Source organism: Dendropsophus ebraccatus, chromosome 8 (assembly GCF_027789765.1).
Source record: "Dendropsophus ebraccatus isolate aDenEbr1 chromosome 8, aDenEbr1.pat, whole genome shotgun sequence".
Lineage (NCBI taxonomy): Eukaryota > Metazoa > Chordata > Amphibia > Anura > Hylidae > Dendropsophus > Dendropsophus ebraccatus.
In genome coordinates, this window is record NC_091461.1 from 91,564,356 (window position 1) to 91,591,602 (window position 27,247).

A 27,247-nucleotide genomic window follows, 5' to 3' on the forward strand; every position below is an offset into this window, starting at 1 on the left:
CGCCATATAACAGTAAATAACGGCCATTATTTCAATACCACAGCCGTTGTTTTAAAATAACAGCAAATATTTGCCATTAAATGGCGGCCATCCACTCAATTACAACATTATGTGAACAGAGCCTTTCTGTGTTTTCAATCCACTCCTGGTTTTGGTTGCTATACAGCCTCACAAATACAGCCTCAAATATACATAGTGTGAACTGCTGCGCTTACCAGGAGACAATGCTCTTTTTGTTATGCAGCAATTCAGTTTGTATAAAGTCCCTGTGTGGTTACAGAGATGTTAGTGCTGTGTGACAGGAGAGCTGACCATACAATGCGAGCACCCTCAGGATTCTCTGCTACTGAATGTTAACACGCAGCAGCTATACACTTGTGCAGTAAAGGGAGACACCTAGTGCCAAATGTATAACGCTGATTTAAACATAGAAAACTTTTTTTTAAAAAGAAATAGGGGGAGATTTATCAAATGGTGTAAAAAATACACTGGTGTAAACTGCTCACAGCAACCAATCACAGAACAGCTTTCAGATCTGGTAAAATGAAAGAGGAGCTGTGATTGGTTGCTGTGGGCAGTTTACTCCGGTCTATTTTACAGCGTTTGATAAATCTGGGCCATAGAGTATATTGCAAAACTGCTTGCGATCACAACCCCTGTTGATTTCTTAAAATAAAATTTCCGCAACAGTGCCTTTTTAAGATTTAGAGGTCATGGATAACCAACCCTTATACCAGAGCCCTCCTAAACTAGAAACATAGTATCAACCTTATTTACTATTTTCCTTTTCTTTGCTGAAACAGATACAATGGTCTAATATGGCTTCAAATATAGGAGCTCCAATGCTGTACCTGTCTGTACAATCTCTACCCCTCAGGGTATCTAGTAGGCAAAATGGGCTGAATGTTTTAGCGGTTTGGACACCACAGAACGATCACATATTAATAACGTCATACTGGGGCTGTGCACCAAGGATGTATTTAGTCCAGGACTATGAAGTAGAGAATAGTTACTACTATCTGGGATGTAGAATCAATTTTTAATTTCATATAAAATCACATGATCTCTTAAACTCCATGCATGTCCAAGGGTGTTTTGGGTGTAAATTACTTTCAAGGTTAAATTTATTGTCAATTGTTCTCCTCCTTACTTACCATTACCATAGGAAACCATTCAGAGCAACTTGGCTCTTTCCCAAAGAACATTCCAGTATTTCATGGCTCTTTGAGCGTTTGCTGGTATCCGCAAGCAGGTGGTTGCTTCTCTAGCACAAAGTATCATTTCTAACCGTCTGAACCCTGTTATCGGCTTTTCAGTTTGTGCATTTTTAGATGTTTAACAAGATGTGATTTCTGGGTAAAACATTTCCCACATTCTGGACAGCTAAATGGCTTATTCTTGGTGTGGATTCTCTGATGTTCAATAAGATGTATTTTCTGGATAAATCCTTTCTCGCATTTTGAGCATGAAAACGGTTTCTCGCCTGTGTGAGTTCTCAAGTGTCTTTCCAAGTGTGATTTCCTGGCAAAACATCTCCCACATTCTGAACAAAGAAATGGCTTGTCTCCTGTGTGACTTCGTTGGTGCTCAACAAGTATTGATTTCCTGGTGAAACTTTTCCCGCATTCTGAACATGCATATGGCTTCTCCCCTGTGTGAACTCTGTGATGCTCCACGAGAACTGATTTCTTCGTAAAACATTTCCCACATTCTGAACATGAAAATGGCCTCTCATCTCTGTGAATTCTCTTGTGTATATAAAGATTAAATGCATTTTTATAATATTTCCCACATTCACAACATTGATATATTTTACTCTCTTTATAAATTTTGTCACTTTCGTTACCAGCCTGCGAATTGTCAAATGTAGTTTCCATGTAGTTAGTGAAATCTGATGACAGATTGATGCTTGGAAGGGTCAAAAGTCTGTCTGGGGTAACTGAGCTTTCAGAAAAAGTACCATGAGGAATATCTGGAAGTTCTGCATCGTAATATGGAAATAAGGGATGTCCCACTGAGATTTGGGCATAGTCATCTGCTGGAAATAGAATTACATTTTAGTTTCCCTTCCAACACATACTGATATTTTAAATCATTCTTCAATCCATTTGTCTTCTCTAACAAAGACCAATAGAATGTCTATCATTATACTGTAGATCCCATTTGGCCCATGACCTTACTCTATTAGGGTATGTTCACACTGAGCAAAAGGGGCGGAATCCCGCCTTGTTCAGTGTCGGACTGCATCTCTATGGGAGGGCTGGCACGCTTCCACTCTCCGCTCAAAGAATTGACATGTCAAGCATGGAAACATGGTCGCCATCATGAAAACTGGCACATTTCATCAAGGGCAAATATTTCCATGGGAAGGTGATCATGTCAAACATCTGAAAACCAGAATTTTCTCAAAAATTATTTGCCACAATTAGATTTGCAATATATCTTGTGGTTTAAAGTTATCAGCATAGAAAGTTGCTTTGTGCCCAGCCTCAGCTCTGTGCTTGGCAGTATGGACAACACATTGAACAAACAGCTGTGCATTATAGGAAACGTGACTGGTTGTTGTTGCAGCTTTGTGCCCATTTACACAGAAAGATTATCTGACAGATTATCTGCCAAAGATTTGAAGCCAAAGCCAGGAATGGATTTGAAAAGAGGAGAAATCTCAGTCTTTCCTTTATGACCTGTTTCCTGTTTATAGTCCTGTTTCTGGCTTTGGCTTCAAATCTTTGGCAGATAATCTGTCAGATAATCTTTCTGTGTAAATGGACCCTTTCTCTGTTGATAACTTTTGATCCAAAATAGGTTTGGGGTTGGCGTGTAATATCAGGGGTAGGAAGGTGAGCACAGTTTTTTTCTGTTTTAAAGTTATTTGCTGGAATACACAGTTAGGCTTTGTTCACACAGTGTAAAAAATACGGAAAACTATGGTCGTGATTTTTATTTAAAACAACGTCCGTAGTGCTGCATTGAACATTAGTTAATGTGACACACAGCAGGCACTATGATATAGCCGTAGTTACACAATCTTTGGCCATGCTAACGGCTGTACATTGCAGAGAGGGCTATAGCTAATTGGAGTGCAGGTACACCCAAAGGATCCCGCAAATTAAAATAGAAATAAAATAATGTTCCTGTGGCCGGTATGGCAGTATCGGCTGCAGGAACATGTAAAACAGAGGCAGTTGAACATAGTGTGAACATAGCCTTAGGCAGCATAAACAGTCCTGGTGGGGACCCAAAGATGGAGATAGACACTTATGTGATTCAGGTGCTGTGACACTGAGGGGTATAAATAATTTAGTATTGAATGATGTATAATTTATCTTATTTAGGTTGAACTTGATGCATGTGTTTTCTTTAGGGGAAATATTTCAGCAGTTTTGATCCATCAAAACTGTTGTCATCCTATACATCAGTCAGGGAAAATAGAGGGAAAACCGCCCACCTCCAGGATACTTGCTTTAGTAGCGGTATGGACATAAAACAATGTTTTTCTTGATCGGGCAGAAAGAAGGAGTTGTTAAACTATGCTCCTAACTTCTCAATAAGGAGCTCAGAACTGATGAAGGGCTTCCCCTTTAAACCCCCTCTAAAATTAACTATGTTACGAGAGGACCTTTTAGGGTGCGTTTACACAGAGATTTATCTGACAGATTTTTGAAGCCAAAGCCAGGAATGGATTTGAAAAGAGGATAGATCCAAGTATTTCCTTTATGACCTGTTCTCTGTTTATAGTCTTTTCCTGGCTTTGGCTTCAAAGATCTGTCAGATAAATCTGTCTGTGTAAACGCACCATTACACAGGCCAATTATTGGGCAAATGAGCATTTCTAGAAAGTTCTTTCCTAATAAGCGGCCTGTGTAAAAGGATTAGTAGTCAGCTGATAAACAAACAAATGCTCATTTGTTGGCTGCACATCGACCTGTCTAATGGTGCGTTTACACAGACAGATTTATCTGAGAGATCTTTGAAGCCAAAACCAGGAACAGACTATGAACAGGGATCAGGTCATAAAGGAAAGACTGGGATCTATCCTCTTTTTAAATCCATTCCTGGCTTTGGCTTCCAAAATCTGTCAGATAAATCTTTCTGTGTAAACGCACCCTTAGGGCCCATTTACACAGAAAGATTATCTGACAGATTATCTGCCAAAGATTTGAAGCCAAAGCCAGAAACAGACTATAAACAGAGATTATGTCATAAAGGAAAGACTGAGATTTCTCCTCTTTTCAAATCCATTCCTGGCTTTGGCTTCAAAAATCTGTCAGATAAATCTCTGTGTAAACTGACCATATAGTGAATGATGATTACTCACCTGAGCAGAGTTCTTTATTCTCCTCTTCCTCACATTGATGGTTTCCCTTCAAATAAATGTTGTTTTCTTCTATAACTTCAACTTTAATATTGATCAGATCTTCACTCTGATTGAACATGTGGAACAAATAGTAAAAAAAATGAGAGGACTGCTGGAGCAGTCTAATAGGAGATTTCAGTGTAATACAATACTGTACCTTTATATATTAGATATAGTATCTACCTGATGATCCAGTGGAATATAAGGATTTTCCTGCGGACATAAAGGACTAGGGCTTCGCTCTGGTGTATTATGATGACTAGTTCCAACTATAGGAAAAAGCAAGAAGGTGGACTATGTTACTTATATGTCATTACCAGATGGGCTGTCTATGTACAGTGAAGGGATTCTCTTACCTGGTGATAAGATGGGCTGGTGATTCTCCACCATGACGTCTTTGTACAGATCCTTATGTTGTTCTAAATACTCCCACTCCTCCACTGAGAAATAGACGGTGATATCCTGATATCTTATAGGAACCTATTATAATGATACAGTCATTATCCAGTCATCCACCGCCATAGCATTACTTTATGCCTCCGCAGCAGCGCTCACCTCTCCGGTCAGCAGCTCTATGATCTTCTTTGTTAGCTCTAGGATGGTCTGCTGATTGTTTTCCTTATGTAGGATGGAGTGATTGGGAGTCATCATCATTGGGCTTTGGGTCTTCTTCACTAAGGTGTAATTCTGAAAAGGAAAAGAGACCTGGTGAATATCACTTCTTACATTGTCAGAATCTTTCAAACCCTGAAACATTATTATATGCCTTCACACCTACCGGATCCGTAGTGGATCTCACTTCTGCGGATTCGCAGCGAGATCAGCTGCGGATCCAGTACCATTGATGCCTATGTTAGCACATCCCGCTGTGACTATGTGCTTTAACCCCCTGGCGACCACAGCCCCGCCGCTCGCATTAGCCCTGCCACCGGCATCCTCTATCCCCGCCTCTATCATCACCGCCGCCCGCATCCTCCATCCCGGCCCCCCATCATCACCGCCGCCCGCATCCTCCATTCTCCCCGCCGCCCGCATCCTCCATTCTCCACGCCGCCCGCATCCTCCATTCTCCCCGCATCCTCCATCATCCCCGCTGCCCGCATCCTGCTGCCCGCCGCCGAGAGCATATACATTACCTGCTCGGCGGCGCGGCTTCAGTGAGGCTCCCGGCTCCCGTCCCGTTCAGCCGATCAGCGCACGGCAACACTGATCGGCTGAGCGGGACCGGGAGCCTCACTGCAGCCGCGCCGAGGAGCAGGTAATGTATATGCTCTCGGCGGTGGGCTGCAGGATGTGGGCAGCGGTGCTGATGTGGGGCCAGGATGGAGGATGCGGGCGGCGGTGCTGATGGGGGCGGGGATGGAGGATGCAGGTGGCGAAGATGGAGGATGCGGGTGGCGGGGATGATGGGGGGCCGGAATGGAGGATGCGGGCGGAGGTGCTAATGGGGGGCCGGAATGGAGGATGCCGACGGCCGGGCTGATGGGGGGCCGGGATGGAGGATGCAGGCGGCGGTGATGATAGAGGCGAAGATAGAGGATGCCGGTGGCGGGGCTGTGGGCGCCAGGGGGTTAAAGTACATAGTCACAGTGGGATGTCAATCCCGCTGCAAGTATGTGCTAACATATGCATCAATGGTACTGGATCCGCAGCTGATCTCGCTGCGAATCCGCAGAAGTGAGATCCGCTACGGATCCGGTAGGTGTGAAGGCACCCTTAAAAAGATATAGTGACAAACCTAAGAAGTGCTCACCTCTCCGGTCAGCAGGTAGATTATCTCCAGGGTGAGGTTTACTATCCTCTCAGTCATTTTCTTCCTGCCCTTCTCCTGTGGATCGGTTAGGGAGCGGACCATTGCCTTAAGATAGGAGGATCCTGCGCTGGAAAAACATATCAGATAGTCCTTTACAATGTAGTTCTTAGTCAATATGACACTGCAAAACAAAAGCTCCAGGCTGGCTGGAAGTCTGGTAAGGTCAATAAGCCTGTATTTTCTAGAATTTGGTAAGCATGGATTTGGTGGGTGTAGGTAACATTTTTTTTCCTGGTCCACATTTTCTGAACCCAAAAGAAATGGGGTGTGAGTGAGTGAAAGGGAAATTATGAGAAATATAACACCTTAGTTCAGTGAATATAAGAAACAAAGAGTACTAAAGGTACTGAAGACTTAACACTAGACTGTGGAGTGACCGGGGGCAGTAGCTTTTACACTAGACTGTGGAGTGATCGGGGGCAGTAGCTGTTACACTAGACTGTGGAGTGATCGGGGGTATCTTTTACATTAGACTGTGAATTGTTAGGGGGTATCTTTTACATTAGACTGTGGATGATCGGGGGCAGTAGCTTTTACACTAGACTGTGGAGTGACCGGAGGTAGCCATTACACTAGACTGTGGAGTGACCGGAGGTAGCCATTACACTAGACTGTGGAGTGACCGGAGGTAGCCATTACACTCGACTGTGGAGTGACCGGGGGAAGCCGTTACACTAAACTGTAGAGTGACCAGGGGGGAGCCGTTACACTAGACTGTAGAGTGATCGGAGGTAGCCATTACACTAGACTGTGAAGTGATCGGGGGAGCCGTTACACTAGACTGTGGAGTGACCGGAGGGAGCCATAACACTAGACTGTGGAGTAATCAGGGGTAGCCATTACACTAGAAGAAAAAACTGGATTCCTTCAGCTCACGTAAAATCATTCAATTTTATTTCAGTAATTCATTAAAACGACAGCCGACGCGTTTCGGGCCTAACCTGGCCCTTAATCATGGCACCTAAATAATAATGTTACAAGACAAACAAGGTATTAGTGTATATACATACAAGGTGGTTAAAAACTACACATAACAAGACATTAGTAACAAGGGGTGTGGACAAAGACATGCTGATGTGTATATAAATAATGCTTTAACCATGATATGTCCAGCCTACATATGGGGCTATATGTAAGATGACCACACTCTAAACAATTGTGTGTGTGGTATAACATGGACTCAACACAGTATATATGGATTGACACTCAATGCAACATAGAGAAAAACTCTGTCTGATTGATTGGAAATATATGTCACACTCTCATTAAATACCTGTGGTTTGTACAATCACTGGGAAAAGAGGATAATATCTCCCATATTCAGAAAGTCCCCAAGAAACAGGGAGTCTCTGTAATAAATAAATAAGATGGACACATGATACATGCAAAGATTGGTAGCACCTGACATGCAATAAAAGTATAGAACCTATGTGAACAAATTGTCTAAGAGGAAGCATTTGTGGTGCTACTCACCTATGGGACCAGAACAACAGGGGAAGCGCAGGTAACGCCGCATGGAGTCGCGGCGTATGAGGCAGATAGCTCTGTGTCCGGATTAATACCTGGCAAAACCGGAAGTGACGCCGTACGTCACATCCGGTTGGTGGAACGCATATGCGTGTCACCAAGAATCACAGATCTAAATGGATTACCGGATTCTGTCATCATGTGACTCGATGCGTTCCAGCTTGGAGCGCATCGCTAATGAATCTAAACCCCAGATAGATGCATGAATCTAAACCTAATGAAAGAATGTTAGGGTAAATGAATGGATCTGGGCACATGATGGATGTTAAAATGGAATGTTAATTGACTGGCACAAATGAGGGCAGGACAAGATGGCAGCAGGCGCGCATATGTATTGGGCGCAAAAAAAGATATAACTACCCGCTTATTTGTATGTTGTCTGCCTGCCCAACATACACTGAACATCAATAAGGGAAATGAGCACTCCAGAGAACAAACATAAATATAAAACAAAACAGAACAAAATAATGAGGCAAAGTGATAACACAGATACAAAACATAAAGCAATGGCTACATAGATATAAATGAAAACATGTAGATACATGTAAATGGATAAGGAAACAAATGAGAAAGACAAATATTAATAGAACATAATGTTAAATAAGAGCCAGAGATAAACAAAGACATAGTATATTAACCTGAGTACCATCCAGAATAGAGTGGATCAGAATGGATAGAAAATTAATACAGAAACATTAGATCACTTCTGATATTGAGACCCAGAGGTGCTCGTGTACCCAATCTAAAAATCCATTCTGCCTCCTTTCTTAACACTTTTTTCCTCCAATCTCCCCCTCTCCTTGGTTCCAAAACTCTGTCAATGGCAAAACATTTGAAGGAGTTTAAACTACCATTATGGGTGGTACAGAAATGTCTGGCAGCTCCAGAGAGTTGTAGACCCCCATGCTTTATGCTATTACACTAGACTGTGAAGTGATCGGGGGAAGCCATAACACTAGACTGTGAAGTGACCGGAGGTAGCCATTACACTAGAGTGTGGAGTGACCGGAGGTAGCCATTACACTAGAGTGTGGAGTGACCGGAGGTAGCCATTACACTAGACTGTAGAATGACCGGAGGTAGCCGTTACACTAGACTGTAGAATGACCGGAGGTAGCCGTTACACTAGACTGTGAAGTGATCGGGGGTAGTCATTACACTAGACTGTGGAGTGACCGGAGGTAGCCATTACACTAGACTGTGAAGTGACCGGAGGTAGCCATTACACTAGACTGTAGAATGACCGGAGGTAGCCGTTACACTAGACTGTAGAATGACCGGAGGTAGCCATTACACTAGACTGTAGAATGACCGGAGGTAGCCATTACACTAGACTGTGGAGTGACCGGGGGTAGTCATTACACTAGACTGTGGAGTGACCGGATGTAGCCGTTACACTAGACTGTGGAGTGACCGGAGGTAGCCATTACACTAGACTGTGAAGTGACCGGGGGCAGCCATTACACTAGACTGTGGAGTGACCGGGGGGAGCCATTACACTAGACTGTGGAGTGACCAGGGGAAGCCATTACACTAGAGCAGGGGTACTTAACTTTTAGTGAAGGTCCACTTACCAGGGTCTATAGTCAGGTGAAGGTCAGAGCTGAACATCAGTAGGAAACGTGTTTTGTTACTTTTCACAAATGTTGTTCAACTATTTACATACAGAATTGCTGCTTATTAGTGGGAAAACTGTCCTTTTTTCTCTCTCACCAGCCCTTTGAAATTAGGTACAAAGCGGGTGACTGCCCTAGTAGTATAAACCCCCCCCCCCCCCCGTGCGCTCTCCCCTAGTAGTATATAGCCGCCTGTGCACTCTCCCCTGTAGTATATAGCCCCCTGTGCACTCTCTCCCTGTAGTATATAGCCCGACTGTGCGCTCTCCCCCTCCCATATAACCCCCCTGTGTGCTCTCCCCCTCCCATATAGCCCCTCTTTGCACTCTCCCCTGTAGTATATAGCCCCCTGTGCGCTTTCCCCCACCCATATAGTCCCTCTGTGTGCTCTCCCCTGTAGTTTATAGCCCCCCTGTCCACTCTCCCCCTCCCATATAGCCCCCCTGTGCACTCTCCCCCTCCCATATAGCCCCTCTGTGTGCTCTCCCCTTGTAGTATATAGCCTCCCTGTGTGTTCTCCCCCTGTAGTATATAGCCCCCCTGTGCACACTCCCCCTGTAGTATATAGCCCCCTGTGCACTCTCCCCCTGTAGTATATAGCCCCCCTGTGTGCTCTCCCCCTCCCATATAGCCCCCCTGTGCACTCTCAACCTCCCAAATAGCCCCCCTGTACATGTTGTCCAGACAAAAAAAACAAACCACAACTCACCTAGCACCTCGCTCCCCCGCCACGCCTGTCTTCTTCTTCTTTTCTCCTGTTGGTCCGGCCCCCGGCTGATACGCGCTCTCTGGGGACGTACCAGGGATTCCCCAACAGAGCGCGCACCAGTGACCTCATTGTATGCCGCCGGCCTGCCCCACCGGAAGTACACGCCGGCGGCGTACACTGAGGTCACTGGTGTGCGCTCTGCTGGGGAATCCCTGGGACGTCCCCAGAGAGCGCGCATCAGCCGGGGGCCGAGCCGACACTGCCCCCAGCCCCACAGGCATACTGAAATCAAAGGACAGTACACCTATGGGGCGGGAGGCATTGCGGTGGGGAGCGGGACACAAGGGGGCCGCCGAATCCGGGCAGTTGTCGAGTCTGGCCAGGGGTCCGGACAACTGGCCTCCGCGGTCCGCCAGTTGAGGACCCCTGCACTAGAGTGTGGAGTGACTGGGGGGAGCCATTACACTAGACTGGGGAGTGACCGGGGGTAGCCATTACACTAGACTGTAGAATGACCGGGGGGGAGCCGTTACACAAGACTGTAGAGTGATCGGGGGGAGCCGTTACACTAGACTGTAGAGTGACCGGGGGTAGCCATTAGACTAGACTGTAGAATGACCGGGGGGAGCCGTTACACTAGACTGTAGAATGACCGGGGGTAGCCATTACACTAGACTGTAGAGTGATCGGGGGGAGCCATTACACTAGACTGTGTGGTGACTGGGGACATCCATTACACTAGACTGTTTGGTGACTGGGGACATCCATTACACTAGACTGTGTGGTGACTGGGGACATCCATTACACTAGACTGTGTGGTGACTGGGGACATCCATTACACTAGACTGTATGGTGACTGGGGACATCCATTACACTAGACTGTGTGGTGACTGGGGACATCCATTACACTAGACTGTGTGGTGACTGGGGACATCCATTACACTAGACTGTGTGGTGACTGGGGACATCCATTACACTAGACTGTACAGAGAGTGCATTTCCTCACTACACACTTCAGATACAAGCAAGTCGATGGTTGTCCATATCCGCCATATATCAGATCACATTTGCGGTAACAGTCTTTTAGCCGGACCATACAGAGACACCCGGCAATGGAGGAAATATAAAAAATAATTGAAAAGGTCTTTCCTATAGGCAATGAGGAAGATTCCAGGTTTTTTTTCCGACTTCTTTCTAGAAATGAAACCTGGACTCCTTAAACACGGTCATCAGATTCCAGACGAGAATGATCGGAGGACTGAAATAATTGTTCATTCTTACTCATCTCCCATCAAATGAACATTACGGTGGAAAGTGTATGGGCACCAGTAGAGGCTGGACTCCAGGGGAGGAGCACCGTCACCTGGCAGGATTGGGGTCGGTCCATACCTCAATGTGCTACAACCAATGGCTTGGCGGTAGAGATGAGCGAACCTGGAGCATGCTCGAGTCCATCCGAACCCGAACTTTGCATTTGATTAGCGGTGGCTGCTGAAGTTGGATAAAGCCCTAAGGCTATGTGAAAAACATGGATATAGTCATTGGCTGTATCCATATTTTCCAGACAACCTTATGGTGCGTTTACACAGACAGATTTATCTGACAGATCTTTGAAGCCAAAACCAGGAACAGACTATAAACAGGGATCAGGTCATAAAGGAAAGACTGGGATCTATCCTCTTTTCAAATCCATTCCTGGCTTTGGCTTCCAAAATCTGTCAGATAAATCTGTCTGTGTAAACGCACCATTAGAGCTTTATCCAAGTTCAGCAGCCCCAGCTAATCAAATGCCGAACGTTCAGTTTTGGATCGACTCGAACCCGGTTCGCTCATCTCTACTTGGCGGTGGTCCCTGGACCTGCTGACAGTGCCACCCCAGCTGCAGATACTACTGTGTACTGCAATCAACAGGGTTGTCACTTAGTCCCAAGGCTCAAAACACATCACCGGCGGTTACAGCAGAGTAGGACGAGCTCTGCTCCATACACACCTTATATAAGAGGACACATCCAGGCACATCAGCTGCCGCCCATCCAGAGTCTACCTGATCATGTGGTGCTGAGACTCCACCCACACATGTGACTGATCACATGACCATAACATCATCACAGGTCCTGCAAAAAAAGGTGCTGCCACTACTACAGTGACAGCTTCTTCTCTCCGCCCACAACTGATCACATGACTGTGACATCATCAAAGGTCCTGCAGTGACTACGGGTAACGTCTGCAAAAGTTAGTATTGATTGTATAATGTTATCATGTTCTAGGATCCACGTGTATGTGTAAAGTATGTATAAATGGTACAGGGTTGTATATAATGTTAGTAATATATGTATACATGGTACAGGGTTGTGTATAATGTTAGTAATATATGTATATGGTACAGGGTTGTATATAATTTTAGTAATGTATATGTGGTACAGGGTTGTATATAATGTTAGTAATATATATATATATATATATATATATATGGTACAGGGTTGTATATAATTTTAGTAATGTATATGTGGTACAGGGTTGTATATAATGTTAGTAATATATATATATATGTGGTTCAGGGTTGTATATAATGTTAGTAAAATATGTATATGTGGTACAGGGTTGTATATAATGTTAGTAATATATGTGTATATAGTACAGGGTTGTATATAATGTCAGAAATATATGGATATATGTACAGGATTGTGTAAAATGTTAGTAATTTATGGTACAGGGTTGTATATAATGTTAGTAATATATGTATAGATGTACAGGATTGTGTATAATGTTACTAATTTATGGTACAGTGTTGTATATAATGTTAGTAATTTAAAGTACAGGGTTGTATATAATAGTAATATATGTATATATGGTACAGGGTTGTATATAATGTTAGTAATATATGTATAGGATTGTGTATAATGTTAGTAATTTATGGTACAGGGTTGTATATATTATTAGTAATATATGGTACAGGGTTGTATATATTATTAGTAATATATGGTACAGGGTTGTATATAATATTAGTAATATATGGTACAGCGTTGTATATAATGTTAGTAATATATGTATATGTGGTACAGGGTTGTGTATAATGTCAGTAATTTATGGTACAGGATTGTATATAATGTTAGAAATGTGTTTATATGGTACAGGGTTGTGTATAATGTATGTATATATGGTAAAGGATTGTATATAATGTTAGTAATATATGTATACATGGTACAGGGTTGTGTATAATGTTAGTAATATATGTATATATTTTGTTATATGTTTACATAATATACTTACTGGGAGAATTATGAAAGAAAAAAAGCAGCTGACATGTTCAAAACAAAAAAATTGGATTTTTTTCTAACCCCCTAGACGACCCTGTACGCTCTGGCATCGCTAGGGGAGTTCTGAGGGGCTCTGAACCGCTGCGGTCCGGGGTGCTTTATGCAGCCCAGGACGGCGCCTATTAGGCGTGTCCGCTAAATAGCTTTTTAAATGCAGCTGTCAAAGTTGACAGCTGCATTTAAAAAGTAGCTTTTGCCATTCCTTGGTCTAGTGGGGGGGATTGCCCCCTGCAAAGTGGTCATGGAGGAGAGTTCCCCGCATCTCATACCAGACTGGGTCTGCACCATAATGGCTCTGATCCCGGCAGGGCATTCTATTTTTAATAAATAATGCCCTCTCCTAATAAAAGTTTGAATCACCCGCCTTTTCCCATTTTATAAATAAGTAAACATGTTTGGTATCACCGCGTGTGTAATGGGCCGAACTATTAATTTATTTCATTCCTGATCTCGCACGGTAAACGGCGTAAGCAATTTTAAGGAACATATATTTGTTAACAATGGTTTGAATTTTTTACAAGCTATCAAATAAAAAAAAAAGTTATGCAAGTTGCATATCGTTTTAATCGTAATGACTTGAGGAACATATATAACATAGGACACATGGTGTAAAAACGAAGCCCCCCCAACCCCCCCCCCCCCAAGAGAAAAAATTGCATGGGGTTTTTTTGTGTTTTTTTTTTTTTTTTAAGTTTCACCGCGCATATAATTTTTTTTCTGCTTTCGCAGCATATTTTATGCAAAAATTTAGCCTGTCATTGCAAAGTACAATTAGTGACGCAAAAAATAAAGGGCTCATGTGGGTTTCTAGGTGTGAAAATACAACTGATGTGGCCTTTTAAGCACAAGGAGGAAAAAACGAAAATTAACCCAGTCCAGAAGAGGTTAAAGCATCCACTATGCAAGACACATGACATTACATACATTGATTAACAATACTGTATAAGGCTGGGTTCACACTACGTATATTTCAGTCAGTATTGTGGTCCTCATATTGCAACCAAAACCAGGAGTGGATTAAAAACACAGAAAGGATCTGTCCACACAATGTTGAAATTGAGTAGATGGCCGCCATATAACAGTAAATAACGGCCATTATTTCAATATAACAGCTGTTGTTTTAAAATAACAGCAAATATTTGCCATTAAATGGCGGCCATCCACTCAATTTCAACATTGTGTGAACAGAGCCTTTCTGTGTTTTCAATCCACTCCTGGTTTTGGTTGCAATATGAGGACCACAATACTGACTGAAATATACGTAGTGTGAACCCAGCCTAAGGCTTTATAAGGAAAGTGGAAAATTCTACATTGAGGAAGATTACTGAAGGAGTAGTAGATACTTCGAACAAAGTTCCAGCAGAAGTGGTAGGTAAATCTACAATAACAGAATTTAAACATGTCTGGGATATACATACTCACCGGCCACTTTATTAGGTACACCATGCTAGTAACGGGTTGGACCCCCTTTTGCCTTCAGAACTGCCTCAATTCTTCATGGCATAGATACAACAAGGTGCTGGAAGCATTCCTCTGAGATTTTGGTCCATATTGACATGATGGCATCACACAGTTGCCGCAGATTTGTCGGCTGCACATCCATGATGCGAATCTCCCGTTCCACCACATCCCAAAGATGCTCTATTGGATTGAGATCTGGTGACTGTGGAGGCCATTTGAGTACAGTGAACTCATTGTCATGTTCAAGAAACCAGTCTGAGATGATTCTAGCTTTATGACATGGCGCATTATCCTGCTGAAAGTAGCCATCAGATGTTGGGTACATTGTGGTCATAAAGGTATGGACATGGTCAGCAACAATACTCAGGTAGGCTGTGGCGTTGCAACGATGCTCAATTGGTACCAAGGGGCCCAAAGAGTGCCAAGAAAATATTCCCCACACCATGACACCACCACCACCAGCCTGAACCGTTGATACAAGGCAGAATGGATCCATGCTTTCATGTTGTTGGAGCCAAATTCTGACCCTACCATCCGAATGTCGCAGCAGAAATCGAGACTCATCAGACCAGGCAACGTTTTTCCAATCTTCTACTGTCCAATTTCGATGAGCTTGTGCAAATTGTAGCCTCAGTTTCCTGTTCGTAGCTGAAAGGAGTGGCACCCGGTGTGGTCTTCTGCTGCTGTAGCCCATCTACTTCAAAGTTCGACGTACTGTGCGTTCAGAGATGCTCTTCTGTCTACCTTGGTTGTAACGGTTGGCTATTTGAGTCACTGTTGCCTTTCTATAAGCTCAAACCAGTCTGCCCATTCTCCTCTGACCTCTGGCATCAACAAGGCATTTCCGCCCACAGAATTGCCGCTCACTGGATGTTTTTTCTTTTTCGGACCATTCTCTGTAAACCCTAGAGATGGTTGTGCGTGAAAATCCCAGTAGATCAGCAGTTTCTGAAATACTCAGACCAGCCCTTCTGGCACCAACAACCATGCCACGTTCAAAGGCACTCAGATCACCTTTCTTCCCCATACTGATGCTCGGTTTGAACTGCAGGAGACTGTCGTGACCATGTGATTGGCTGATTAGAAATTAAAGGGTTAGTCCACCCAAAAAAATTTTCTTTCAAATCAACTGGTGCCATAAAGTGCCAGAGATTTGTAATTCACTTCTATTAAAAAAACTTAAGTCTTCCAGTACTTATCAGCTGCTGTGTGTCCAGCAGGAAGTGGTGTTTTCTTTCCTGTCTTACCCAGTGCTATCTGTTGCCTCCTCTGTCCATGTCAGGAACTGTCCAAAGCAGGAGCAAATCAACATAGAAAACCTCTCCTGCTCTCCAGACTGGAAATAATACAACTTCCTGTTGGGCATACAGCAGCTAATAAGTACTGGAAGGCTTGAGATTTTTTAATAGAAGTAAATTACAAATCTCTGGCACTTCATGGTAGCAGTTGATTTGAAAGAAAAAAATTTTTGGTGGACTACCCCTTTAAGTGGTAACGTGCAGTTGGACAGGTGTACCTAATAAAGTGGCCGGTTAGTGTATATCTATCCTAAGATAATAAGAAAAGACATACTAATAGGGCAGACTAGATGGACCTAGTGGTCTTTTTCTGCATGTTTCTAGATTCTTTTCTTTATTTCATAGCTCCACTATATATATATATATATATATATATATATTATATAGGTTTTTTTTAATGAATTTATTTTTGTTATCAAACCACTGTTTGACTACATAGATGCATGAATGATTTTGTCAGTCTGTTCAGTTCTTGTTCCATACCTGGGTCTACATACAAATACCTGCAGTTTCTATCTGTCAATATCCATTTCATAATGTTTCTCTTATTATTTCCGGTAAATGCATTTATTTCACCCAGAATGTTCTCAGCCATTAAGAATCTCCCCTCTTCTTTCCCATCAGGTTCCTATTATACCGTTTTACCTCGTTTCAGTAATTGTCATTATTGTGACTGAACCAATAAGGATGGATAAGGACGGGGGCAGAATAGTAGAGAGACTGATAGATCTCACCTTGGAGATCATCTATCTGCTGACTGGGGAGGTGAGGATTTGTGTTAAATAAGATGGACATGACTGCAAAGTTATCTTCATATTTATCGGTGTGTTCCTTCATACACAGAATTATATAGTAGTGAAGAAGTCATCGGGTGAGTGTGTAACAGCCAGCAGTCATGTCCCTGTGTCAGAAGGATCGAGGAGCTCCGACACCATGCCTCAACCCTTTTTGTGTGAGAGAAACAATGAGGAGAAGATTCTAGAACTCACTAGAAAAATCACTGAGCTGCTGACTGGAGAGGTGAGCAATGCTGGGAGTCCTAGTATATGAGAGTCCTTTACACCAAGAGATTTATAATGGTATCATTGTGTCTGTCAGGTTCCTATAAGATGTCAGGACGTCACTGTCCATTTCGCCATGGAGGAGTGGGAGTATTTAGAAGAACACAAGGACCAGTACAAGGACATCATAATACATCATCAGACCATTACATCTCCAGGTAATATACATACAGGGCCGTTTTTACCACTAAGCACCGTGGTCGGGTGCCTAGGGCAGCACCTTGCAGGGGGGCAGCAACAGGGAGCAGGGGGAAGGAAACAACTTATTTATTTTGTAGTCTGTCACCTTCTTTTCAAACTTGCCAGTAAATCTGGTGTCTTTTTAAAAGGGGGGGGGGGAGGGGGTATGGTGGTCCCTAGTTGTCATGTGCTGTTACCAGGATTATTGGCCATACGCCTATTGGTTATCGCATGAGGGTCTGGTTTCGGCTGCATGTGGTGACGTACAGTAAATGTGGGAACGCAGCCTAAGACTGATTAGATATCAGTATGATGTTCAGAAACTAGAAAATCATATTAAAGAAGCTGCAGGCTGCCGCCTTTACTTACCATTAATGATCAGTGTTCCACGGCATGGCTTCATTCCGGTCCTACGGCGCCATTCAAATCTTCTGAGCGCCCACATGAACTCTTTGTCGGCTGGCCTGTGGCTAAGGAGGCCGGAAGTAGGGGGCTCCAATGCATAGGGATGTCATAGAGATACATTGGAGACCCTGACTTCCAGGCGTTAAAAGAAAGAAGAGGGGTTAGAACAATCGTGACAACACTGCCAGCAGAATCCGAACGGCGCCGTAGGACCGGAAAGAAGCTGCGCCTTAGGACACTGATCAGCAATGGTAAGAATGCGTGCCATCCTGCAGCCAGGGGAGAGAAAAAAAACAAACAAACGGAATGCTCCTTAACCCCTTAACGACATCGGGCGTACCCATACGCCCCCGTTGCCTGGGCTTTAACGCAAACGGGCGTATGGGTACGCCCGATGTTTCCCCGATCGCTGCGTGTTCACACACAGCGGTCGGGGAAGATGGCCTGCTATAAATCATAGCAGGCCATCTTAGCTTCACGGCACGGGGGGTGGTTAACACCCCCCGTGCTTACGATCGCCGCTATAGGCTGATCAATTCAGATCAGCCAATAGCGGCGATCGGAACCTTTCCGGGTCATCGGCGACCCGATGACCCGGAAAAAAATGGCGGTCGGTGCTGTCCGAGGACGGCACCGACCGCCATTACTGTAAAAAGTAATGGTGATCGCCGTGCCACCGGCCTGATCGCCGTGAACGGCCGGCCGGCCGTTCACGGCGATCGGGCCGGTGGCACGGCGATCAGAGTCCCACAATATAGTAAATACCTGCCCTGGACCCCTCAGCTAGGTAGCCGAGGGGTCCAGAGCAGGTATTTGTACATTACTCACCTGTCCCGGGCTCCTGATCGGCGTCTTCCGGGTTCGCGGCGTCCTCCGTCATTCCGTTCGGTCTTCGGGTCTTTCCGGCGGTCCCCGTCGTCTTCTTTCGGCTATTTTCGGCTCCAGCCTCGTCATTTTCCGGATTTTGCGCTCTGCTGCCCTCTAGCGGCTGATATGTGTAATACACTTATCAGCAGCTACAGGGATATTCAGAATGTAGAAAAAGGTTGTTTTTTTTTTCCAAATTTTTTTTTTTCTATTTTCCGCACCCTATCGCCGCTGAGTGTTGATCAGCATCGCACGAAAGTGCGCTGCTAATCAGCAACTCCTCCTTTTTGGCGTAGGGTGTTTTTTTTCTATATCCTACTGCCACGGTCTGCTTATAAGTGCCGCACATAAGTGCGGCATTTATCAGCAACTCCTTTGTTGGCGTAGGTTTTTTTTTTATACTTACTGTAAAAAAAACACGTAAAAAACACTACATTACACCACACTACATTGAATAAAGTTTGACACTACACCACTACATACCCCATATACCAATCCCCGTATAAAGATGGCCCCCAGGGTGTTTTCGGCGTCAGAGGAATACGTTATTATTACCTCCGACACCGAAACAGCCAGTGAGGATGAATGGGGGGGATCCTTTGTTCCTCCATTCATCCTCATCATCCAGTGACGTGTCTGGGGGTAGCGTAGCGTGCGCTGCCCCCCAGACACGTCTTTTCTGCCAGTACCGTCCCAATAAGAGATCACGGTATGGCGTGAAATTCTACAAACTCTGTGACAGTACCTCAGGGTACACTTACAGATTTCGTGTACGTGCAAACTGCGGAATGGCGAAGGATAACCCTTTGTGCATTCCGCAGCTGGCACCCACCGGCGGACTGATGCGGGCGCATGTCTCTACCCGTGTCATAAACTCCATTCTATGCACGGGCGGAATCCGTCGTCCATCCAAAGAATGAACACGTTGGACGGAGAGCGGAATCCGCCCGTGCATAGAATGGAGTCTATGACACGTGTGGAGACGTGCGCCTGCATCAGTCCGCCGGCGGGTGCCAGCTGTGGAATGCACGAAGGGTTATCTGTCGCGATTCCGCAGTGTGCATGTACCCTTAGAGTGTATGTAGGAAGGGACACCCGAATCCAGCCCCCAGATGCCCACTCCCCCCCCCCCCCCCATCCTCGGAGTTAGTGGGGAGATCGTCCGGGAACTGATCTTCCCACTGCTGGATAAAGGTTACCACCTGTACGGGATAACTTTTATACCAGCACCCCCTCTTCCAGTCCCTCGCTGCCCTGTAGCTTGCGGCACGATCCGAACATATCAGAAGCAGTAATAGCGCCCTAATATTTAGCAGCCATGGAGCGGACCCAGCGCTTCTGGATATGAAGGACCCCGTATCGCACCAGGACAACATTTTCCAGGTGACGTCCCCCACACTGGAAAACAGGAGACCCCAGAAGAAGTGCAGACTGTGGCGTAACAGGGGGATCAGGAAGGACACCATTTTCCAGTGTGACACCTGTCCTGATCGCCCCGGCCTCTGCATACTGGATCGCTCCAAGGCGCACCACACGTCACTGGGGTTCTACATTATCTAAATTCTGTCCCTTATTCCTATTTCAGGGGTCACGTTGGTCCGGGGAATATTCTGATCGACATTATGGAGTCAGGAAGTAATTTTTCCCCTGTGATGAGGCTACTGTCGTCTGCCTCACGAGGGGTTTTTGCCTTCCTCTGGATCAACACAGGTTGAGTTTGATGGACACCTGTCATTTTCAACCTTATAAACTAATAATTGGCCTAATACCCCCAAATAAATTAGAATGGTCCCTTTTCCCCAGCTAAGTAGGTATGGCCGCCATTCCCATTAGAGGATGCCATGATGCAATTACAAAGCCTCTGTGCGGCCAGGACAGTAGAAACCCCCCACAAGTGACCCCATTCTGGAAACTACACCCCATAAGGAATCTAAGAAGGGGGGCAGCGGGGATATGGCCCCCTGGTGACGGCCACATTTGGGACGTGAAAATGAAAAAAATTGTATTTTTTATTTTCTCGGCACATGTTCTACGTAAGTGCCCGTCACCAGTGGGGTCCATATGCTCACTGCACCCCTTGTTAGATTCCTTATGGGGTGTAGTTTCCAGAATGGGGTCACTTGTCGGGGGTTTCTACTGTTCTGGCAGCACAGGAGCTTTGTAATTGCGACATGGCCTCCATCCTCCATTCCAGCCTCTAAATGGCGCTCTGTCCCTTTGGTGACTTGCCCTGTGCCCATATGGCACATTATGCCCACATGTGGGGTATTTTCGTACTCAGGGGACACTACCCTACACGTTTTGTGTTCATTTTCTTTTTTAACCCCTTGTGGAAATGGAAAAAAATCAAGGCTAGACCAACATTTAGTGTAATTTTTGTAAAATTTTTACTCTAAATTATTAATCTTGTCATGTTTTTTCATTTTCACAAGGGGTTAAAAGATAAAAAAAAACATTTAATGTGTAGAGCAATTTCCCCTGAGTACGGAAATACCCCACATGTGGACATAAAGCGCCATGCGGGTGCAGGGTAAGCCTCCGAAGGGAAGAAGCGCCATTTGGTTTTTGAAGGCTGGATTTGGATGGAATGGATTTCGAGGGGCCATGTTGCATTCAAAAGGCCCCTGTGTTGCCAAGACAGTTGAAACCCCCCACAAGTGACCCCATTATGGAAACTGAACCCCTCAAGGAATGTAACAAGGGGTGTAGTGAGCATATGGACCCCACTGGTGACGGACACAAATGTGGAACAATGTGGCGTGAAAATGAAATATTACATTTTTTACACTATAATGTTGGTTTAGCCTTGAATATATCATTTTCACAAGGGGTTAAAAGAGGAGAAAAAAAACAAAATGTGTAGCGCAATTTCCCCCGAGTCCGTAAATACCCCACATGTGGACATAAAGCGCCATGTGGGTGCAGGGCAAGCCTCCGAAGGGAAGGAGCACTATTTCGTTTTTGAAGGCTGGATTTGGATGGAATGAATTTTGAGGGGCCATGTTGCATTCAAAAGGCCTCTGTGTTGCCAAGACAGTTGAAACCCCCCACAAGTGACCCCATTATGGAAACTACACCCCTCAAGGAATGTAACAAGGGGTGTAGTGAGCATATGGACCCCACTGGTGACGGGCACAAATGTGGAACAATGTGGCGTGAAAATGAAATATTACATTTTTTACACTATAATGTTGGTTTAGCCTTGAATTTATCATTTTCACAAGGGGTTAAAAGAGAAAAAAACACACAATATGTGTAGAGCAATTTCCCCCGAGTCCGTAAATACCCCACATGTGGACATAAAGCGCCATGTGGGCGCAGGGCAAGCCTCCGAAGGGAAGGAGCGCCATTTGGATTTTGGAGGTTGGATTTGGCTAGAATGGATGATGAACGCCATGTCGCATTTACAGAGCCCTCGTGCTGCCAAAACACTGGAAACCCCCCACAAGTGACTCCATTCTGGAAACTGCACCCCTCAAGGAATCTAACAGGGGGGGAAAGAGGATATGGACCCCTTGATGACGGGCACATTTGTGCCATGAAAGTGAAAAAATGAAATTTTTCCCTTTCACGTCACATTGTTCCACATTTGTGCCCGTCACCAGTGGGGTCCATATGCTCACTGCCCCCCTTGTTAGATTCCTTGAGGGGTGTAGTTTCCAGAATGGGGTCACTTGTGGGGGGTTTCCACTGTCCTGGTAGCATAGGGCCTCTGTAAATGCGACATGGCCCTTGAAATCCTTTCCAGTGAAATTCAGCTTCCAAAAGCCAATTGGCGCTTCTTCCCTTTGGAGGCTCGTCCTGCGCCCCCTTGGCACTTTATCGCCACATGTGGGGTATTTCTGTACTCGGGAGAAACTGCGCTACACATTTTTTGTCTTTTTTTGCCTCTTATCCCTTTAAGAAAATGAAAAATTGAAGGCTAGAACAACGTTTTAGTGTAAAAAATAAATTTTTCTTTTTTCACGCCATATTGTTCGGAAAATCTGTGAAGCACCTGTGGGGTCCAGATGCTCACCGCACCCCTTGTTACATTCCTTGAGGGGTGTAGTTTTCTAAATGGTGTCCCTTTAGGGGTGTTTTTTTAGGTTTTGACACCCCAGAGCCTCTGCCAACCTGAAGTGGTACAGTCAAAAATGACCAAATATAACGGAGGCGTTGAAATTCACTAGGCGCTCCCTTATATCTGAGGCTTGTGGTTGCGTCAAATAGCGCAATAGGGTCACATATGGGGTATTTCTATAAACTGCAGAAACGGGGCAATAATTATTGGGGTGCATTTCTCTGGTAATAGGTTTATAATTATGAAAAATATTGGATTACAATAAAATCTCTGCACAGAAAATTAAAATTTTCAAATTCCTTACACACTTAGCTTTTATTTCTGTGACTCCCCTAAAGGGTTAAAACACTTTCTGGATCTGCTTTTGCAGAGTTTGGGGGGTGCAGTTTCTGAAATGGGGTGCTTTGTGGGGCTTTCTAACATACAGGCCCCTCAAATACACTTTAAACCTGAACAGGTCCCTAAAAATATCTGATTTTGAAATTTTACTGAAAATTTGGAAATTTGCTGCTAATGTTTTAAGCTCCCTATTGTGTGAAAAAAATGAAAAATAGTTTAATAAATGCCGCCAACATAAAGTAGACATGTTGCTAATGCTATTTAATATATAATTTATGTGGTATAACCACTTTCTGTATACGCAAAAAAGTTTCAAAGTTGGAAAAATGCATTTTTTCACATTTTTTCACATTATTTGGGTTTTTTTCATAAAGATTTGTTATGAGTATCGACTCCAATTTACCAGAAATGTAAAGTACAATATGTCACGAGAAAACAATCTCAGAATCAGCCGGATAGGTAAAAGCATTAATGGTATTAATGACTAAAGTGACACTGGTCATATTCATAAAATTTGTCTCTGTCATTAAGGCCATTTCAGGCTCTGTCCTTAAGGGGTTAAGTTTGATAAATTTGGAAAAATTTACATAATTGTTTCCCACTCTAAATTCCTCCATTATGTCTCCTACAGAGCCTTCAAGTGGAAGAATTATGCCACAGAGACAATTCAGTCCTCTGCTTTCTCAAGAGGGTGCAGAAGAAATTTGCAGCGTTTCAATAGATCATCAGGTAGATGGAAATGTAGACTTTATTACATGTTGGAACTTTTAATAATCTTGGTGGAGAATTTATTGAGACCGGCATATTCATACATTGCTCTAAAGTAAAATTCCACTCCTCATATCTTTTAAAACAGGTTAAATATCTGAACAATATTAATCCTAAAGTCATAATGGAAAAAGAAGAAACAGATGTAAAGATTGAGGAGGAGATTCCAAATGGCAATGGTGAGTGGTAACCATCAAATGTAGCGCAGTCACATATTCTCCACTTTCAACAACTGCAACTATTTAGTCTAAATTGTTACCTGCATTCATTGTCCAGCTAAACTACAAGCCAGATAGCCTTGAATGTGGATAAAAGAGGTTGAAAAAATAATTGTATATATGTGTGTGTGTGTGTGTATATATATATATATATATATATATATATATATATATATATATATATATATATATATATAGTGGGGTTTTTTTTTTACTCCTTATACATTTTATTTTGTTTAACATGGATTTAGAAAGTTCTAAAATATATATTTGTATGTTTTGTTTGTATGAAAATAGTACAGCTATCTTTTCTTACTGGCAGGTGACTTCACCAGAGGCCCATATCCATGTTTAGTGTCTGATTTTAAAGTAGAAGATGTTGAGACCACACAAGATGCTATCATCTTAGATTCACCCTCAGCGCATGACATAAGAGATTTATCATCTGATCCTTTTAAGCATGAGACCCTACCTTCTGATATATCACAGATTACTAATCAAACTGCAAGTCACATAAAGATTATAAACAGTACAATTCAACGACATAGTCTATTTTCATGTTCAAAATGTGGCAAACAATTTCTTCAGAGATCAAGTCTTGTGAGACATCAAAAAACACACACAGAAGGTCGACCATTTGTGTGTCCAGAATGTGGGAAATGTTTCACCAAAAAATCACATCTTTTTCAACATCTAAAAATTCACACAGGTGAAAAGCCATATCCATGTTCCGAATGTGGAAAACGTTTTAGTCAGAAATCAGACCTTGTTAAACACCAAAGAATTCACACGGGAGAAAAACCATATTCTTGTTCAAAATGTGGGAGATGTTTTAACCAAGCTTCTGCTGTTATTGGACATCTAAGAACTCACACAGGAGTGAAGACATTTACATGTTCAGAATGTAAAAAATGTTTTACCAAAAGAGCTGAGCTGAAAAAACATCAGCGGATTCACACAAAGGAGCGCCCATTTTCATGTGCTGAGTGTGAAAAAAGTTTTACATCCAAATCTAACCTTTGTAAACATGACAAAATTCACACAGGAGAGAAGCCATTTTTATGTTCCCAGTGTGGGAAATGTTATAGCAGGAAATCGACATTGGTTGAACATCAAAAATGCCACAAAGATGAGACACTATTTAATGTTCAGACTGTAGGGGATGTTTTACCTATGATAGGGAGCTTGTCTAACACATTTAATCTTGAGGACATGTCTCATGATCTATCAGAGCCCATGAAGCCAAGTCACAGAGGGAATATGAGCAAGCCAGTTCAAAGACATGAAAGACGATTTTCGTGTACAGAATGTGGAAAATGTTTTTCACAAAAATCAGATCTTAGTAAACATGAAAAACTACATACCAGAGAGAAACCCTTTTCATGTTCCGAATGTGGGACATGTTTCATGAGTAAATCACAGCTTGCTCAACATCTAAAAAAGCACACAAGGAAGAAGCCATTTTCATGTTCAGACTGTGAACAAGGTTTTACCCAGGAATCAGAACTTTTTGACCACCAAAGAATGCACATAGGAGAGAAGCCATTTCTATGTCCTGAATGTGGGAAATGTTTCAACAGAAAAGCGCGTCTCACGCAACATCTAAAAATTCACACAGGAGAAAAACCATTTTCGTGTTCAGAATGTGGGAAATCTTTTACCCAGAAATCAGATCTTGTTAAACATCAGAGAATTCACACAGGGGAGAAACCATTTTCGTGTACAATATGTGGTAAATGTTTTAATCAGAAGTCAGCAGTTATGGACCACCAAAGAATTCACACTGGACAGAAGCGATTTTCATGCTCAGACTGTGGTAGACAATTTAATCAAAGATCAATTTTTGTTAAGCATCAAAGAATTCACACATCAGAACAATTATTTTCATGTCCAGAATGTGGGAAGTGTTTTAGCAGAAAATCTGCACTTGTTAAACATCAGAAAGATCACACAAGGCAAAGCCAGAATATTGTTCACTCTATATCCACTGGGGATAAACAGCAACAACTTCAGGATGTAAAATCCTTGTAGCTTTTTAATTTGGGGACTTTTGTAGTAATAGACAGCTGTAAGCAAGTGTCATTTGGACTAATATGGCAATAATGTTTATTCACCATACCATGTGGAACTTATAATACTACTTTGTATGGTATTGTATGTACACTGTATTGGTGGTGGAGGGGACTTACACACACACACACACAAGATAGTATGGAACAAAACTGGCGGAATTCTCTGCCGCGGAATCCCGCAGCCTCCCTGTCCCTGTATATGGGAGGCTCACATGCCTCCTCGCATATACAGCCTAAGGGCCCTATTCCACGGAGCGATAATGGGATTCGACCGATTATCGCTCCGTGGAATTGAGACAACGATCAGCCGATGATCATTGTCATCGGCTGATCGTTGATATAGGTTAGGACCTATATTTGTCGGGGGGCGCCGACCGCGCACCGCTACGTGGAATAGCTGTGCGCGGCCGGCACCTAGCGATATACATTACCTATGCATGGTGCAGGCCTCCTCTTCTCCTGCTTCTCCCCGGGTCCTGCGCGCTCCAGCGTCAGGGCAGCCTGTCTCAGCTGACAGGCCGCTCAGCCAATCACTGGCCGCGGCGATTCCGGCCAGTGATTATATATATATATATATATATATATATATATATGTCTTTTACATTTTTCTTTTATTATGAGCTTGTATTAAAAAAAACCCAACAATTTAGCCATTACTTTTGGGTGGATTCACACGTAATGGAATCCCCTCCTGTTAGTTTCAATAGGATTACATGCTCGCAGCGGAATTGTCATCCTGCTGTGAGTATGTAAGCGGCAGCCCCCTTAACCCCCTGCATACATTACTGGTCCCCAATTCAGCTTGTATGTGGCTCCCAGAGTCTGGATGTCCCGCTCAGCAAAGCGGCAAGCCAGCTGACTGATTGGACGTCCAGACGCCGGGAGCCACAGAACAAGCCGAAGCGGGGACCAGTGATGTATGCACCGGGCTGCCATTTACATGCTCGCAGCGGGATGACAATTCCACTCTGAGTACATGATTCTATTAAAACTAAACAGGAGGGGAATCACAGTAGATTGCAATGTGAACTCGCAGCGTCAAATTCGCTGCACTTCTGTTACGTGTGAAGCTACCCTATATGTGATTTATTCTTTTTTTTACTTAAGTGACTGAAGTTCCCTGACTAGACACTGCTCCTTGCTATCAATGACATAAAGGGAATATATCATTAGAAA

The 27,247-nt window shown here is 43.7% G+C and overlaps 2 protein-coding genes across 2 annotated transcripts in view; one reads left to right on the top strand and one right to left on the bottom strand.

Annotated features, from left to right (window-relative positions):
* LOC138799616 (oocyte zinc finger protein XlCOF22-like) overlaps positions 1–12,131 on the bottom strand; it is a 35,103-nt gene extending 22,972 nt beyond the window's left edge. The window contains exons 1-7 of the mRNA XM_069981061.1: positions 12,013–12,131; positions 6,111–6,237; positions 4,913–5,044; positions 4,714–4,837; positions 4,541–4,626; positions 4,319–4,424; positions 1,373–2,038 (exon numbers count right to left, since the gene is read on the bottom strand). Coding sequence (XP_069837162.1) covers positions 1,373–2,038; positions 4,319–4,424; positions 4,541–4,626; positions 4,714–4,837; positions 4,913–5,044; positions 6,111–6,237; positions 12,013–12,041 — 1,270 coding nt within the window. The 5' untranslated portion in view covers positions 12,042–12,131. The remainder of the gene's footprint in view (positions 1–1,372; positions 2,039–4,318; positions 4,425–4,540; positions 4,627–4,713; positions 4,838–4,912; positions 5,045–6,110; positions 6,238–12,012) is intronic.
* A 128-nt stretch (positions 12,132–12,259) lies between these two features.
* LOC138799569 (zinc finger protein 271-like) lies at positions 12,260–26,878 on the top strand. The gene is made up of 7 exons (XM_069980933.1): positions 12,260–12,309; positions 16,723–16,863; positions 16,942–17,118; positions 17,197–17,317; positions 23,645–23,742; positions 23,870–23,960; positions 24,322–26,878. Exons 1-7 carry the CDS (start codon positions 12,301–12,303, stop codon positions 26,028–26,030), a joined length of 2,346 nt encoding a protein of 781 aa, XP_069837034.1. The 5' UTR covers positions 12,260–12,300; the 3' UTR covers positions 26,031–26,878.
* The last annotated feature ends 369 nt before the right edge of the window (positions 26,879–27,247 follow it).

Coding starts and splice junctions, on each gene's coding strand:
- LOC138799569 (XM_069980933.1), top strand. Junction 17,119..17,196: donor CTGAGCTGCTGACTGGAGAG/GTGAGCAATGCT, acceptor TGTGTCTGTCAG/GTTCCTATAAGATGTCAGGA. Junction 23,743..23,869: donor GCGTTTCAATAGATCATCAG/GTAGATGGAAAT, acceptor CTTTTAAAACAG/GTTAAATATCTGAACAATAT.